This window comes from Podarcis muralis, chromosome 1 (genome assembly GCF_964188315.1).
Source record: "Podarcis muralis chromosome 1, rPodMur119.hap1.1, whole genome shotgun sequence".
NCBI lineage: Eukaryota > Metazoa > Chordata > Lepidosauria > Squamata > Lacertidae > Podarcis > Podarcis muralis.
In genome coordinates this window covers 105,171,389-105,188,738 of record NC_135655.1, presented here as the reverse complement: position 1 = coordinate 105,188,738, position 17,350 = coordinate 105,171,389, and the positions used below count along the sequence as shown (strand labels likewise).

The window sequence follows — 17,350 nt, the reverse complement described above, 5'->3', positions numbered from 1 at the left end:
GCCCTAAAGTGATATTTTAGAATGGCATATTATTCAGTCAAAGAGACAACTTGCAGTGAGGTCACTCTTTCCTTTAATGTATTGCCATGGAAATCTGGCATACAGTGATTGAAAACTGGGTAATCTGATCCCATTCTCACCCCCACAAGCTAATGTGAAAGATTCCTTTTTTATTTCAGAGATTGCTTGATCATGCTCACAGGCAAAGTGTATTGCATAATTTTAAAACCCTATAAGGAATCTATCCAGTTTAGCCCAGTTCAGGCTTCTGCCTTTGGAACCAAAAGGAACTGAAGGTTAAAGGCTGTGCTTAAGTTTTGACCAAGAACTGTGCTGCTTCTGTTTTTGTTTTCCCTTATCTCTTCTTCCACCACCTTCCAGCAAGTTGGTCTAGCAAGTTTTAGATTGAAAACAGCAAAACACTTTAGCAGTTCTTACTTCAGATTACAGATATGAATTAATTCATTTGTACTTGGTTTAGTCCAAAGAACTCAGTATTGGCCACAGTATCCTGTAGGGAATGTTCAAAGAGCAATTGAAGATAAGGCTCTACCACCCCCCCACATGCCAAAATTATAGGGCAAAATTCAACCTATTAATTCTATTGCACAACAGGGTTTTCCACATACAACCCTCCCCACCCCCTTCAAAAAAAATTGACTCAGATTTGAATAATAGAATCAGAGAGTTGGAAGGGACTCCTTAAGTGTCATTTAATCCAACACCCTGCAGTGCAGGGATCCTGCCCACAGCTGTCCCTGGGTGGGCTCGAATCACCAACCTTATGCATGAATCCATTGCACCACAGGTAGAGTTTGGAGGACCCGCAGAACAGGACGCAGAAGGCGGCAGAGGCGGGGGTCATTCTGTCTATCAAGCTGTTAGGCTTGCACAAATGGAACATTCCGAATAGTGTCATGTTAAATTCCATCCATAGTTTGAAAGTAAACAGTTCATTGCGTATTTGACTTGTATGTGCCTTTTGCATCTTTATGTGTATTCTGCATATATCATGAGAATATACTCCCAAATTGTATTGTTGATTCCAGCTATTAAAAACAAACAAACCATACCTTTTAAAAACATAGCCACCATTAATGTGTAATGGCCTCACCTGAAGACCCATTTAAGGTCTACTTCTTAGTATGACCTATTGAAATCAGGGGGTCATCTTTCTGATAATCTGTGATTAGGACTGAGCTGGAAAGACTAAAGAATGAAAAATAGCGATGGAATTTTAGCATAGTTTTAGCAGCAGGCACACACACTTTCAGGAAGCCTGTAAAACATGTACAAGCTTGCACTTGTATAACCAGCAGGAAATGTCTATATAAAAAAAAGATGAGGACACATGCCAACTCAGACAGAAACATTATTACACACAGACTTGGTGCTGAGATTAATTCAAGAATGCTCTGGGTGCAATATGCTCAAGGTACTTTTAGGTTCAGCCTTTATAATGGTTGCCTGAGGGGCACCTGTTGCAAAAAGGGCCTTCTTACTAATTTTGCCTGGTACAGGAGCTCTGCCCTTTCTTGGAAAAGGATGACTTCATCATTACTATCCATGTACTGGTTACAGTAATCATGAATTCATTATATGTGGGACTGTCTCTGGAAAAGGTTTGGAAACTTCAAGTGACATGACATATGGTGACTAGTTTATCAGCAGGGAGGCACTGCAATGCACACTTAAGGATTTGCATTGGCTTCCAATTTGTTGGAGTTTCTTCCCCTATAAAGTTCTAAATGGCCTGGGACCAGGATATCTTCTTCCAGGCGAACCTGGCTGGTCACTTATGTATTCTTGGGAAGTTTTTTCACCTGCCTCCACATGCAGAGCTAGGCTGGCAACAGTCTGGGTGGGACAGAGCCTTTCCTGTGATAGCATGCTTTTTCTGGAACTCGTTCCCTAGAAATACTCACAGACCTTCCTACTTTTTTATCCAGGCAAATACTATATTTATTTTTCTGAGCTTCCCTCTGATGTTATCACCATCTGCTAGTTTCATGACTTTTTAAATAACTGTGGCTACTTAAAGGTTGTTGCTTTAAAAAAAATCTATAATTATTTTAATGTTTTGTTTTTAAAATTTCTCTGCTGTAATCCACATTGTACACATACAGTAGAAAGGCAGGATAAACATATATTAAATAGATGAAAATAAAATAAAAACACACCCTAAATAAATTCAGCTGTGAGGTAACGATATTCTTACTGTCCCTAGAAAAAACATGGTCACAATGAGAATCAATATGGTTAATTTGGCAGCACATACGTTTCTGTGTTCTCCTCTCCTGTTCAGTGTCTGGTTTTATTTTTATCCTTTGTACTTGTAAGCTGTCCCTCCCAGGTGGCTATCAATTGCCAAGATTCTTTTTCTCCCTCGGCTTCAAGTACCCAGAAAGAATTCTTATACTCCAAAGGCATAAAAGAGGCTGTGTCAGGTGTATAAATAATTATTAGGAGAGTGACTAGTTAAGAGGAAAGTGAGTAGTTAATTCCAAATCATTTTAGCTATCCCTTTACGTTTTTACTCTCTTTCTCAAGTACTTCAGAACACACCCTCCTGAATTCCACCTTTCAGAATGTGGAAGGTGGACTCTTTTCAGATCTGCATTAAAATTCTAGATTCTGCATTGGGTTGCAGCAGGAACAGCTAATGTACATTGGTCCGAATGCTTCAGGGATGCATTTCAGCACACACACACACACACACACCACATGACAGACAGAAGCTCCTCCCACTTCTTTGCTGATTTGTGTAGATCACTAGAAGAGCAGGAGTTGGGTACTGGGTATCCTTCCAATCATGGCATTGGGCTGGATAGAGAGAAGTTTAAACCTCTCAACTCAGGAAATGGGCGTTGTCAGGAAACAGGAAGGACCATTCAAGTCTGCTGTCATGCTTCCTAAGTATTTGGCTTTTGCTAGCACTTGAGGAAACATCAGAGCAGCTTGGGGTGCTTCTTGCTGTTTCATGAATGCTCTGATCTGCTCCTCTGATACCATCATTGCTGGCGCTAGTAAATTGGGGGCTGGTGGGCCTTTTAAAAAGCCTGAGCCCCTTGGACCAGAAGTTCACTATGCTGGGTTACAGGGAGGCTCATTACCTAAATGGGTGACATTTTTATTATAAGTTGCTTCCGCCCCTTGAGTTAGAAATAAAACCTTCAAGTTGGGACTCTGAACACCATCACAGTATTCTTTTTTTAGATGTATATCAACCTGAAAATAGAAATCAGATTGATTTTGCTTCGTTCACCATTGGGTATGTTACACTTTCTAATTATTGAAGATTAACTAGGAGCTTAGTCAAGGACAAACTATTTGTTAACACTTCTTTGGAGAATCTCATAATGCTTTAATACTTTAGTGAAGTTTTAATGTTGCATTTAGCTAAAAGATGTGACAAAGCACCAGTTTTGCTGTAGGCAAAGGAATTGGTAGGGCTGGGGTGCAGGTATACCTTAATCTTAAACAATAATCCCAAAATTGCCAAAGACAATTGGCATGCTAAACTGCATTTACAACCATTTTACCTCCACCTCAGGTTTGTTCTTTGTTCTGACAAGCAAAAACAACTAAGTGTTTTGCAGCTCTTTAAAGACTAACAGATAACTTGTTTTGAGCTCAGCCCATCTCTGATTATGATGAATGAGTCTGTCACTTTGGTTTTGCTAAAATATTGTCTGGTGGGGATTAGGGATTTGACAAAAGAACCTCAATGTTTCTTTTTTGTTTCTAGCCTTTTGAACGTGGTGGCCACCAGAGATGCGGGTGGGGGACACAGAGAAATAGTTTATAGCCAAGTTTGACTTTAGGGGGAATGAAATTGAGGGACAGAGTCTGGAGATGTGAATCACCCTAGGTTGGATACTGTTAAGCATTGGAGCTGTTTCTGGCACTCTGATTGAGAGGTAGTGAATACTGTATGTGATCTGTTGTAGTATATATTTGTTTCTACTATGCTCTGCTTGTAAATTAAAAAAAATAAAATATTACACACCCAGGAAGTGCTGCCCCTTGAAACTTTTCACTGCCCTGAAATGTGGATTGAGTGTCAATATTGTAGTATAAGCTCTGACCCATGAAAGCTGATGGCACACTATATTAGCCTTTAAAGTGCCATGAGACATGCTTATACTTTTTTTCTTTCTTCCAGCTAGCTAAAATGTCTATTCTCCCTGGAACTTGTAAAAAGGAAGCCTGGGATTAAGTGAATGAAAGTATATTAAATGTGTTTTGACATTTTGAAGTAGAGATGCATTTGCAATATGCAGATCTATTCATCACTCACTAAGAGAATTGCTTATGATCATACTGCTGGACCGCCCCCCCCCCCCATAATTGTATGATAGTGGCAAATGGTAAGCAAATCGTGATTCAGAAAATAGCACGACTAAACAGCCAGCAGAGTCACATAATACAGATCTTGCTGGGCTGTAACACTCCACACATCAGGTGAGGGGGGAGAGTTGTGTATACAGTGGTACCTTGGTTTATGAACTTAATCCGTTCTGGAAGTCCGTTCTTAAACCAAAGTGTTCTTAAACCAAGGCGTGCTTTCCCATAGCAGCGGGGGACTCAATTTACAAATGGAACACACTCAACAGGAAGCGAAACATGTTCTTATTCCAAGGCAAAGTTCACAAACCAAAACACCTACTTCCGGATTCGCAGCATTCTTAATCCAAGTTGTTCATAAACTAAGCTGTTCTTAAACCAAGGTCCCACTGTATATACTTTTTTTTTAAAAAAACCCTCCCTAGCTTGAAACCTTCTCCCACATACAATATGTGCAGAATACTGTGCTCTTTATTTATGAATTTGCATCCCACCTTTTCAGTGTTTCTGTTCTCAGAGTGTCTTAGGATAGCACTACAGCAATCCACATATAACAACGAAACCCATCATATTAAAACAGAAGTGAAGTGTTTGGCTGTGAATCTGAAGTGGTATAGTTCAGTAAGAGCCACATACTACACTTTGCTGACTATGTAGTAGGCTTTTTCTCTGAAGCTTCCAGGGGTTTCTCTGGTTAGGTCAATATTACAGTTTATACTGGATCTAAATAAATATTGTGTGTGCATGCGTACGCATGCGCACCCACCGACACCTGCACGGAAACTTTTGTTGAGATAGCTCCCCAGATTAAGACAAAGGGGGAGAATTATTTCTCGCACAATTGCCAGTCTACTGTGGGTCAAGCTAAGAAGCGCATTGAGCACCCTTTTTAAAAAGCATGCTTTAAGTACTGCTACTTTTCCTTAGAAAGGAAAGCAGCAGCTGTTTCTGTTGCAGAGATGGTGATTCCACAGTAAAACAATAAATAGGAATCTCCCCTTCCTTCCCTGCATCCTCCATTTTCGCCCCCATCCTTTCACCTGCGTAAAACCCTGTCTTTTTATTGGGAGTTTTTAATCTCTGAATGGGAAGTAAAACCGGCTTTATCCCTTATTCTGTGTCGTTTCCAGTGCCTATTACTGCAAACTCAGCTGATGGAAAGACGCCACTCACTCCCAAGGTCCTTATTAAGGTCGCAGCTTTCATATGAGGTAGAAACCTCTTGTTTCTAAGCATAAAGAGAACAATAACACAGCTGAGAGCAATGCATGGGATCTCTACACATTTACAGTCACATTTCCCGCCCTCACTTCCCTCCACCTACCTCGCCTGTTTTTGAGTATCCTTGGGGAGGCCAACATCTGCAGCTACTTTTTAACTTTATAGCAACATTGGCCATATGCTCTAACTGAAGTGTTACGTTTATGTCTACTTCATTCCTGATCCAGGGCACTGTATAAGTGGTCTTGCTTCCTTTTCGTCTGTTAGATGTAGCTGGAAAAAGTTTTAAATGAGTCTTATTTACTCTTTAAATGTTGGGTTTTATTGCTTAGAGACTGCAGCAAAAAGAAAAAAAAAGGAAAAAAAAGCAAGCTATGAAGTAGCCCACTCACAGCTCAGCTTGTCTTTTTCAACAGAGGCGATCTTCTTTTAGCTAATTGGACTTGGTCACGCATGCAAAGTTACTCATGTGTAGTACAGTATGTCAGTCTAATATCCCACCATGCTTATGAGGTTGCTGTAATTTATACAAGAGTGACAATGTGCAGCACAGTGTCCTGCCCTGCTCTTTTATGGCTGTCATTTCTGAGGGGAAAAGTAATAATTACAACAATGCCATCGCTATGCATATATTATACATATGAGCGTATGTGGATTGTTGGTGTCTTTTAAATTTAGCTTCTTTTCTGACCTGCGAGTTCTTAATTGCACAGTTCCGACTGGATTGCATGAACTCTGTTGCTTTTAAGACAACAGAATGTGAGGGAACTGGGCGCCTTATTCATAGGACAGGTTCCTTTTTAAAACTGGGTTTTTGTTTTTAAACCCCATGTTCATGCCTTATAAGCTACTGCACCAGCAGTTCAAGTATTTGTGTAGTTAAACCACAGAGCCTAGGGCTTGCCAATCCCTAGTTCGAATCCCTGTGATGGGGTGAGCTCCCTTTGCTTGGTCCCTGCTCCTGCCAACCTAGCAGTTTGAAAGTATGTCAAAGTGCAAGTAGATAAATAGGTACTGCTCAGGCGGGAAGGTAAACAGCGTTTCCGTGCTCTGCTGTGGTTCGCCAGAAGCTGGCCACATGACCAGGAAGCTGTACGCCGGCTCCTCGGCCAATAAAGCGAGATGAGCGCTGCAACCCCAGAGTCGTCCATGACTGGACCTAATGGTCAGGGGCCCCTTTACCTTTACCTTTACCCAGCATCCTGAGCCTACTCTAGGGACAGAAGAATCTGTCAATTTCAGTTCTCTCGTCATCTCATTTTTCCAGTCTTAAATTCCACATTCCTACAAAAAAAGATTTTTCTTTTTAAAAAATTCTCAAGAAAATTCTTTTGCATTTTGGGGTAAACTAATAAACATATTTTTGTATGTAGTTTTGACTGATGTAACACATTTTGCCACCATGTTATCCTGCTGTAATGCATTTTTAAGTTATTTCCACTATTATATTCATTTTTACTTAATGTAAAATTGTAGCCATTTTACTGCATTTTTAATAATAATAATAAAAAAATAAAGTGTCTGTAAGGGAGAAGGGACTTGGCGTCGGAGGAGGGCTCACTTAACCTCTATTTGCCCTATGACAACTGTTTGAGTCAGAGGGATTTGGCTCAGAACTCCTTCAGCACTAGATTTGAATCTGAAAGCTTCTCCTAGGCACTACAGTCACCTTTAAATCATGCTAAGCATACAATGAAAATCCATCTTTTTACTCCTCTTGATTGCAGATGAACAGGGTAGCGTATTATGAGGCACCTAACTAAAGTGATATGAGAATATACCGATAGATTTAATGTGTAAAGGTAGCCTAACAAATACATTTGGTAGGTAAGAACTTGTTAGCATTCCAGAAGAGATTGTATTGCACTTTTTCATTGCATTGGTAACAAGTTTTTGTACAAATTTATATCATAATAACAATGGATCAGATTTTTGTTATCAGACCTTCATTTCTACCATTTTTGTATAGCAGTGAGATTTTCAGTAGTCTATTAAAAATACAAAACCAGAGCCAATAATTCTAATACTGATTAACCTAACCAAAGAAGCTAAGTATGAAATTTCATTCAGTTTTGAGTTTTCTGTAGGATGGAACTCTGGTGATAATGATTATAGCCTCTTTGCTAAGGCTAGTGAATTCTAAATGAAATCATCATTACTTAAGATGGTATCAGACCAAAAGTTAATTCCTCTGAAGTACTCTTTGCAATGAAGTTGCGGCCAGTGTGGGCTTTACAAGGAATTGCTTAAGGATTAAATTGCAAAATACATTTGGTACCATAAATGGAGAAATTACTAGGACTATGAGCAAAATGGTCTTTCAAGTATATCTTGCAAAGAAGAGAGATAAGTACAGTTTAAGAACAAAGTATGTTAATGCTGGGCCAAAGGGTACTTTAAAGCTATTACCAAACATGTTGAGACTAAAACAGAGAATTCAGTCCTGTTGGTGAACTGGGTATAAATTAACTCTTTACAATGGGTTTAAAATACCTAAAGAAGTAAAACGTGCTGCAACTCTGTTTCTTTCATAAGAAATTAGGGAGATTCTTTATGTTCTAAACATCTCAGTTAAGCATTATGTGTGGAAAGGTCTCTTCAAGCTTTGAGATAAATTACAAAATAAAAGGTGACATTTCCCAAAGCACAGAAGTCATTTATAAACATGATCCCATGCTTATATGACTGTAATTACAATTAAGATTATACGTGTTATAGTGGAGGGTGAGGAGGCTTATTATTAAAAATGGGTTTACATGTTATATATTGAGAGACTGTGTGAATTATTGTTGTATTTGGTTGGCTTTGCCATCAACCACTCAATGTTGCTTAATTGGAAAAACTAAAATTCATATAGATGTTATTACTGTCACAAGTTTATGGGGGAAATCCATTCACTGCCAGTACCAAGAACTGTTTTGTGGAAGGAAAATGTTTTAGGTGATTTCCTCAAAGTATTTGCTCAGTTCCACATTTATTGTGACAAAAATATCTGCTGCATGCACTCCAGTTCTGTTCTGCTGTTTCCTCCAGCAAATAAGTAAAATGAGGATTGGCATAGCCAGATGTACATACGTTTGGGAACTCTGTTCCAATCTGGGTTCCAATATGTGTGCATACGGTGTTTAAAGCTGCACGTACACACGAGTTGAAATAACTAAATTCAAAGCCAGCAGCCAAAGTTTCAAACAAAATTGTTTTCTCTGATCATTGAAATACAAAATGTATTATGATAGCACTAATTAAAATCCAACAATTAAACTTTTCTCTCTCTAGAGAGAGAGAAGTGCTGGGAGTGTGACATGACACAAAATGGCTGCCATTGGGGGAGTGTGGCATACAGCAAAATGAGAGAGAGGGCAGTCATGGTGAAACTTTCCCTATAACAATGTGAGAAAGGCCTTAACCTGTTTAATTTTTGTCTAGAAAATAAGACAGAAGCAGGAAAAATGCATTAAAGGGGAGGGAGACCCATTGCCTCATGTCCAAACAACTCTCTCATCAGTCATAGCTCTCACTTAAGATTTTGGCTAAAAACACAGACAGGAAGGAGCAACCATACTGGCTTATTTCACATAAATTACTTAGAAGAGTATCTGCACATTTTGCTTCATAGAATCATAGAATAACTTTATAGAGTAATGCGGGACACGGGTTGCGGCGTGGTCTAAACCACTGAGCCTCTTGGGCTTGCCAATCAGAAGGTCAGTGGTTCGAATCCCTGCAACGGGGTGAGCTCCCGTTGCTCGGTCCCTGCTCCTGCCAACCTCACAGTTTGAAAGCATGCCAGTTCAAGTAGATAAATGGGTACCACTGCGGCGGGAAGGTAAATGGCATTTCCATGCGCTTTGGTTTCATGTTGCACCCAAAGTGTTTTAGTCATGCTGGCCACATGACCCAGAAAGTTGTTTGTTGGCAAACACTGGCTCCCTTGGCCTGAAAGCGAGATGAACACCGCACCGCACCGCATCGTCACCTTTGACTGGACTTAACCATCCAGGGGTTCTTTACCTTTTTTACCTTTATAGAGTTAGAGACTTTTTTTTTTAAAAAAAGTAAAGCTCAGAGTCTGGGGCCACCTATGAAGGCCTTCATGGGTGCTAGGTTGATAGCCCTTGTGCAGTAAGTGGAAACAGAGATGCTGAGTTTTGATGGCTATATAACCAAAATGGGACCAATGAGAAGCAAATGGGAAGTGTCAGCATTCTTGGGGGAAACCCAGGGTTTTCAGAAGTAGATAAAATCGAAGAGTTCTATGAGGGCAAAAATCTAAAAATAGATAAGTGCAAACTAAGCATGCTCCTTGGCCCCAGAATGTGTCTTTTATAGGAGGAACAGGGAAATACATGGCAAAACTGGGTTGAAGGAACTAAAAGGAAATATCCCGATAGAAGGCATGGCTTGGCAGTTGGAATCATAAGCAGAACCACACCACACTGTCACTTTATGTTGCAAGTCCCACTTGTATTATTCTATTTCCTATACAGTGGTACCTCGGTTTTTGAATGTCTCCATTGATGAACGTTTCGGAACTCGAATGGCTTCCGCTGTGGTACCACCGTATTTTTCTCAATTTTCTCTGTAAATTTGCAGACTGCCCTTTGCACCTCGGTTTTCGAACGTTGCAGAAGTCAAATGGTCTTCTGGAACGGATTATGTTCGAAAACCGAGGTTCCACTGTATTGCATATTTATTCTTTAATCCAGCCAGAATTATACAGACTTATACTACTGAGAGAATCACAAGCACATGCTTACAAAATTCCAGATTAAATTGGCCAGCTGCATTTCAGTGATGGTCCTCTTAAACAGCTTTATTTATCTTACAGCACCGTGTCATGATTGCAGCTCACAGTGAGAGACCATGTTTTAGTCATACAATATTTTCCTTTTATGTTGGCTTCTGCCAGAAACAACACCCTGTAGTACTACTTCCTCTGTCCTGTCCGAAATGCATGACATGGTTACATTACGCTGCTTGTTGCTCTTTCAACTTTCTCAGTGGTTGCAGCTTTTCGTGGGTGAACTCTCAGTGGTGCTGTCATGTCATGTGTTATGCAGTATTAGATGTTATAAGGGAAGGGAAGTAGACAGGGGCTAGTGTTTCTAGTAGCATCCATGAATCCTCCATATCATGTAGTTCTGATATAATGATAACTTGTTCCTAATAGTGCTATTTATCTAGAAAAAGAGGTGCTCACCATGAACACCTCCCTTGTTCCCTTATGGTAATGGTGCCACTCTGAGAGGTGCCAGAACTGAGTTCTGGTAAGTTCTGGCTGAAAAAAAGCCCTGCTAATAGGGACTCTAATTTTAAAAACCATTGAAACTGTTCACCGTCAGAGTAGTTCCATTGCACAAACAGAAGTCCTTGTGCTCATAGACCTTCCCCCTACTTTCCCTCTTCCTGCGCTTCCCCATGCCATCCCCAAATCTGCTCCGGAGACTTGGCAAAATCCCTAGAACACCTTCAGGGAGTGTGCTGGGGGAGGCAAAGGAGGGAAAGTTCTGTTGCGCAGCCACCAGCCAGAAGTCTTTTTGCAAACGGAACAACTTCATTACATACTGTCCATTGGTTTTGTCACATGACTTAATAAGAATGTGAACTGCTTTTCTTGCTGTCTGAATTGTTGAATCTCAGCTACCCATGCTGCTGTAAGCATAGAGGTTACTCTGACACAGCTCTCTGTGAAAGCAAAACCCACATTCTTTATACAAAATACTTGTGCAATTTAAAAATTACTCTGAATTTGGTCAACACTCCTGTGAGGAAGCACTCCTTTAAGGTTTCCTGTTGGAATTTCCTCTTTCTGCCGCCAGCTAAGGACTGGATAATGTATCTACACAAGTCAACAGCAAGCCATCCCTTGTTACATTGTCGGTGAGGAGCTTGCCAACTAGCAAAGCAGCAGAAAGACGTGAGTGTGTGACACGTTTCACATCTAATCTTTCTAAGGAATTCTGAGGTCGCTTTGTGCTCTTTCCCATCCAAATGGGATTTAAAGTTGGTTTTGAGTAGAGTTAAGATTTAATTATTGCACAGATTTTATATTTGAATATTCTTATTAGCATATAAAGGATGACCTACTATAGAGCAGCACAGAACATCTGTTTCATTGGCTCAACCTTTAAACTTGCAGAATTATAATGGCTCCCGTTTGCCATCTGGACAGCTTTAAACCAGCCTAACCAAAGATTTTTTTTTCCTAAATCCAGCTAATTAATTTTAGTTCGGTCTCTATCCTTGGCAATGAGGAATTTGCTATAAAGCTTATTTAAATATATTAGCAAATGCAGATGAGATATGATCTTGTTCCTTTTAGGAGAGTTGGCAGGCTTGCTGTTAGCAAATAAGGGTTTTACTTGTAGCAAGTGGGAGAGTTGTCACTTTCTCTTTGTTTTACATTGGCACTATCTACTTGAGATTTTTTTTAAAAAAAGTAGGTGTGGTCAGAGGTAGTTATTAGAGAATATTATGTACAAAAGCCAGCAATTTAGATAAAACATGTTTGAGGTTTATTGTGACCATACTCTTTAAATGCATTGATTCAAGTTTCAATTCCAAAACGTATGGCATTTATAGTACAGTCCTATAGTGCAGTAAGCCCCACTGATTTCAGTTAATCATAGACAAGTGAATGCATGGCTTATTTTAGGAAATATACACCCCACCATTCCATTATGTTTGCATTGCTTGAGGGTAGCTACAACAATTAAAAACAAAAGATCTTAAAAATGGAAATGGACTTGGCACATAAAACAAAGTCTGCCTGACTCGTCTACATGCTTGCCATATCCTGGAATTTTAAACTAATAGGTTGAGAGGGAGTAAGAAAGGGGGCCCAAGGGATAAGGTATTCTACAATCTGAGGATGCCCTCTCTCTTCTTCCAGCCAATTGTGCCTAAGCCCTGGGCAGGACTTAGTGATGGGGTTCTCTGGTAGAACTCAGGGAGTGAACAGGCTGGTAGACAGGAAGACTGTCTCCAGGTAGCCCTGATGCAATTCCTATAGGGCTTCACAGGTTAATCTTCAGTACTTAGAATTGTATCCGCAAACAAATTGTTACAGAAGAGGACCAATATGTTCCCATGGTCAAATGCCTACTAGCATCATTGCTGCTGCATTTTGTACAAACTGAAGGTTCTGAAGACTCTTCAAAGGCAGGGTGTAGTAATACAATCTGGATGTAGTGAATGCATGTGTTACTCTGTCTAGATCTATCTTATCAGGAATGGGAATAGCTGGTACACGACCAGCCTAAGCTGCATAGACACCCTTGGCCACAGCTACTCTCTGGACATCCAGAGGCAAAGCCCGATTCAGGAGCACTCCCAAACTGATTTTCAAGAGGAGTGCTCCCTCATCCAAAACCAGCTGAATCTCAGTTAAATCAATATCTCTCCTGACCAGGTGTGTATCTGTTTGGTCTGGATTAAGGCTCAGTTTATTAGCCCACATCCAGACCATTATTTGACCCATTGTTTCGCCTACAGATCCAACTGAAGAAAACCCAGATTCATAAATCCACAAATAGAAAGTAGTCTCTGGTTGGTGGTATAACCTTAGTAGCATGGGATATGAGAAACTTTTGTTTACATTCTTGCTTCCTTGCAAGTGCAAGTAGCTTTATAGCTTTTATTTAGCATTGGATTGTAACGTCAGTGCAAATTACTGTGCTTCACAGTATTTGATTCCCACATGGTTTCTAGGGTTGTGAATGTATGCACATGTACTTGGGAGTAAGGCTTTCTGGATTCAGTGGGAGTTGTGGCCCAGGAAATATTAGTAGAATCAAACTGAAAGTCATTTTAAAACAAACAGTTCTAAATTATGCAAGTATAGCATTACCTTTGATTGCATGTTTATAAGCTTTATCCTTAAAAAAAAAATCGCAGTAAAATATACATGGCTGCTGTAATACTTGTCCTTAGAATCCGTTTCATATGATGAGCAATGTGAAATTCTATGAACAGGGTACACACTAGACAAAGAAGCCCCTATACAAAAAACACATGAATGTGACTCTCTCTTTCTAAAGTATTGTCCCAGTCTTATAAATAATTTGCTTTTTTGTTCAACAGGTGTTAAGATGAGTGGAAGGGACCTTCGAGGATTTACTACATCTCCCAGGAGTAGCGATATAGGTAGACTTTTAAAACCCATTTCAATGTTCCATTTCCAGTGTTTGTGTCACAGCTTGCCTTGCTCAGTATTAGCCAGCTGTATTAGTTACACAGAGATTATTACATAGAGTTTATGTGGAGTTCATGATTTATGAGATTTATCCTATAATTCTATGCTCTGGCTTCTAGGAAATTTAGCCGACATTGCTTGATGAAGTTGTTTCTACTTTTGTGGGTGGGTATTTGCTTCCCACAGTGGCAGCAGTCAGCCTCTCTCTGTGATGGACAGAGGCATCATGGGGTTTGGCAGGAGTCCTGCTCTTGCAACATTTAGCAGGGGAAGGACCATAGTTTAGGTGTACAGCATCTGCTTTGCATGCAGAAGGTCCCAAGTTCCATCCCCAGCATCTACAAGTAGGGTTGGGAGAGAACCATACCTGAAATCCGAAAAAGTCATTGCTAGTCAGTGAAATGGTAAAGGAAAAGGAATGGTAAAGGTAAAGGAACCCTGGACGGTTCAGTCCAGGCAAAGGCGGCTATGGGGTGCGGTGCTCATCTCGCTTTCAGGCTGAGGCAGACGGTGTTTGTCCACAGACAGCTTTTTGGGTCATGTGGCCAGCATGACTAAACAGCTTCTGGCTCAACGGAACACCATGACGGAAGCCAGAATGCATGGAAACACTGTTTACCTTCCTGCCACAGCAGTACCTACTTATCTACTTGCACTGGCCTGCTTTCGAACTGCTAGGTTGGCGGGAGCTGGGACAGAGCAATGGGAGCTCACTCCGTTGCGGGGATTTAAACTGCCAACCTTCCAATCCGCAAGCCCAAGAGGTTCAATGGTTTAGACTACAGCGCTACCTGCGTCCCTGCTAGTCAGTGTAGACAGTAGTGAGCTAGATGGATCAATGATCTGATTCAGCATAAGGCAGCTGCCTATGTTCTTTACATTCTAATTAGCAGATAGTTAAGTGCCATGCAAGCCACTGTCTCAGTGACCCAAATGGCGGTTACCTTTTTCCTTCTTGCAAGCAGAGGTCCATACTGAGCCTGCAAGCTTGAACTGATAGGCACTATAATATGCAACAGTTCATTGCTTAGGTGATTATTGATATTTCTCTAGCTTCACAGGCCTGGCACTTCAGTTCAAGTGTTGGGTCGCTGAGACAGTGGCTTGCATGAAATATTTTTTTGTATTTTTCAGGAAAAAACCAAAAGCGTCATGTGTTGTCTTTCCTATTCATGTTTTGTTATAATTGCGATGGAGTAACTTTGTTTTTAAAAGAGAAAGTTCTTTTGTTCTCATTGTGTTTCAAAACATATAATGGCTGGAGACTTTATTCATGTTTGATTTGTTTCATGCTTCAACTAGAAAGCTTGGTGGTTCGTATGAAAAATGGCCTTAAGAGCTCCAAGTATAAACCTGTTGACTATGAGCAGCTACTTGCAATGACTGAAGCCAAGAAATTGGAATCTGCTAACATTCTATTAAAGGTAAGTGTTGTGATTTCGGATGGATGTAGAATGCAACTTTAGATGTTGAGGGCGAAAGTGTCATAGGAGCTGGTGGTTGATGTATGCACAAGGAGATTCTGCTGTCCATAAGTAAAGGTACTGAAAAAATATATAAAGTGAGTGATGATGGCTAGATATTGGGTAACAGAATTAACTGTTAAATGACTAACTGCAAAGGGGCCAAGTTTACTTCTCATGGCTTGTTTACATTTGCTAAGAGGGTGCTATGTTACCTATTAGAGCAGGAAAAGACTTTTTGAGTCGTAGAGCAAAAATAATTGATAGAAATATGAACATAAGAAGAGGCCTACCTAGTCCAGCATCCTGTTCTCAAACTGGCCAACCAGCTACTTATGGGAAGACTGCAAACAGGACCTGAGTGCAACAGCCCTCTCCCCACTTGTGTTCCTCAGCAAGCGGGATATAGAGTCAAACTTACTCTGATACTGAAGGCAGTACATAGGTTTCATAGCCAGTGTTAGAAACTGAGATATAAAAGCTAGGAGCTAAATTGCACCTTAAACCTAGGTTATGGGCACAACAACGGAATGTCTAGACACTTTTTTTAAATAACAAGAATACAAAGCTGAAAATGAATGAACTGCAGCTAAAACATTATGTTCATTTTTCACATGGTCTAGTTCTTCCCCTGCCCACCCCACTAATATTCTTAAGAGGGTCTCTTCTCCAGTCTTCAGAGAGTAGCTGGAAGTGGGGAGGCAGACACAGGTCCTCCTTTCCTTTCACTCTGCAGTTTTAATCTGAAATCTTAGGCACAATACTGCACCCAGACCTCAGAAACTGCTCGCGCTAATGAAATTCGTTGTCGCAAGCTGCACCTATTTATTTATTTATTTATTCATTCATTCATTCATTCATTCATTCATTCATTCATACATACATACATACATACCCTGCCCCTCTGGCTGGGTTTCCCCAGCCGCTCTGGACGGCTTCCAACAAAATATTAAAATGCAATAGTCTGTTAAACATTAAAAGCTTCCCTAAACAGGGAACAATGGGAGTTTCAAACACTGTTCATAGTTAGTAGCTATTGATACCATTCTCTTCTGTGACTTTGTCTAATCATATTTTAAAGCCATCAAATTGGTGGCTATAACGACAACTGGTGGGGGGAAATTCCATGTGCTTTCTGAAAAAGTACTCTTTTGCCTGTTCTGAATTTCGCACCATTCAGCTTCATTAGTTGTTCCTTGGTTCTCATATTATGAGAGAGGGAGGAAAACTTTCTCTGTCCATTTTCTGCACACGATGCATAATCCTTTACACCTGCTGACTGTTTCTGTAAACTAAGCCCCAGTTGCTGATTTGTTTCTGCCTCAGAACCATTCTGATTTCTTAACTTTTTCTAGATCTGCAAAAGCCTTTCTGAAGTGTGGCAGCCAGATCTGTAAACAGTATTCCAAATGCACAATATGTTGGTATAACAGTATTATGCTATTGGCAGTTTTATTTTCAATCCCTTTGCTACTGATCCCTACTCTGGAATGTGCCATTTTCACAGCTGCTGCACACTGGCTGACATTTTCATTGGATGATCTGCCATGATTCCAAAATCTCTTCCCTGGTCAGTCACTGCCACTTCAGACCACAGAAGTGTGTATATGAAGTTAGGATTTTTTTGCCCCAATCTGAATCACTTTTCACTTGTTTCGATTGAGCATAATACCCATTCACTCAGTATGAAGAGATCCATTTGGAAATCCTCACATTTTTTTTGTTCTTGCTACCCTAACACCAGCATACATGGCCACCTCACTTCTTGCCCCAACTCCAGATAATGTATGAACAAGTTAAAAAGCAGAGGCTTTCCATCCTTCCATTTTGAGAACTGACAATTTATTCCCATTCTCCTCTTTCTGTTCTTTAATCAGTAACTGTCCTCTTATTATATGGCTGCTAAGCTTACTCTGGAGTTTTTGGTGAGGGGCTTTATCAAAAGCTTTTTGAAATAAGTAAACAAACACATGGTGTCTCTCCCAAAATGTCTCTGGCACATCATGGGCAACCGTGCTTCATGGCGCTGACCCCATCAGTGCTGTTCGTTTTTTTGTAAGTGTACTAAAGCCATTATTCCTGGAAACTTTAATTTGCTGGTTCTGTTGGTTTTGTGCTTGTAGGG

At 40.3% G+C, this 17,350-nt stretch overlaps 1 protein-coding gene across 1 annotated transcript in view; it reads left to right on the top strand.

Moving 5' to 3' along the window:
- Nucleotides 1-17,350, top strand: part of CCDC148 (coiled-coil domain containing 148) — a 98,627-nt gene that overhangs the window by 12,935 nt on the left and 68,342 nt on the right. The window contains exons 2-3 of the mRNA XM_077936382.1: nt 13,651-13,713; nt 15,065-15,186. Coding sequence (XP_077792508.1) covers nt 13,659-13,713; nt 15,065-15,186 — 177 coding nt within the window. The 5' untranslated portion in view covers nt 13,651-13,658. The remainder of the gene's footprint in view (nt 1-13,650; nt 13,714-15,064; nt 15,187-17,350) is intronic.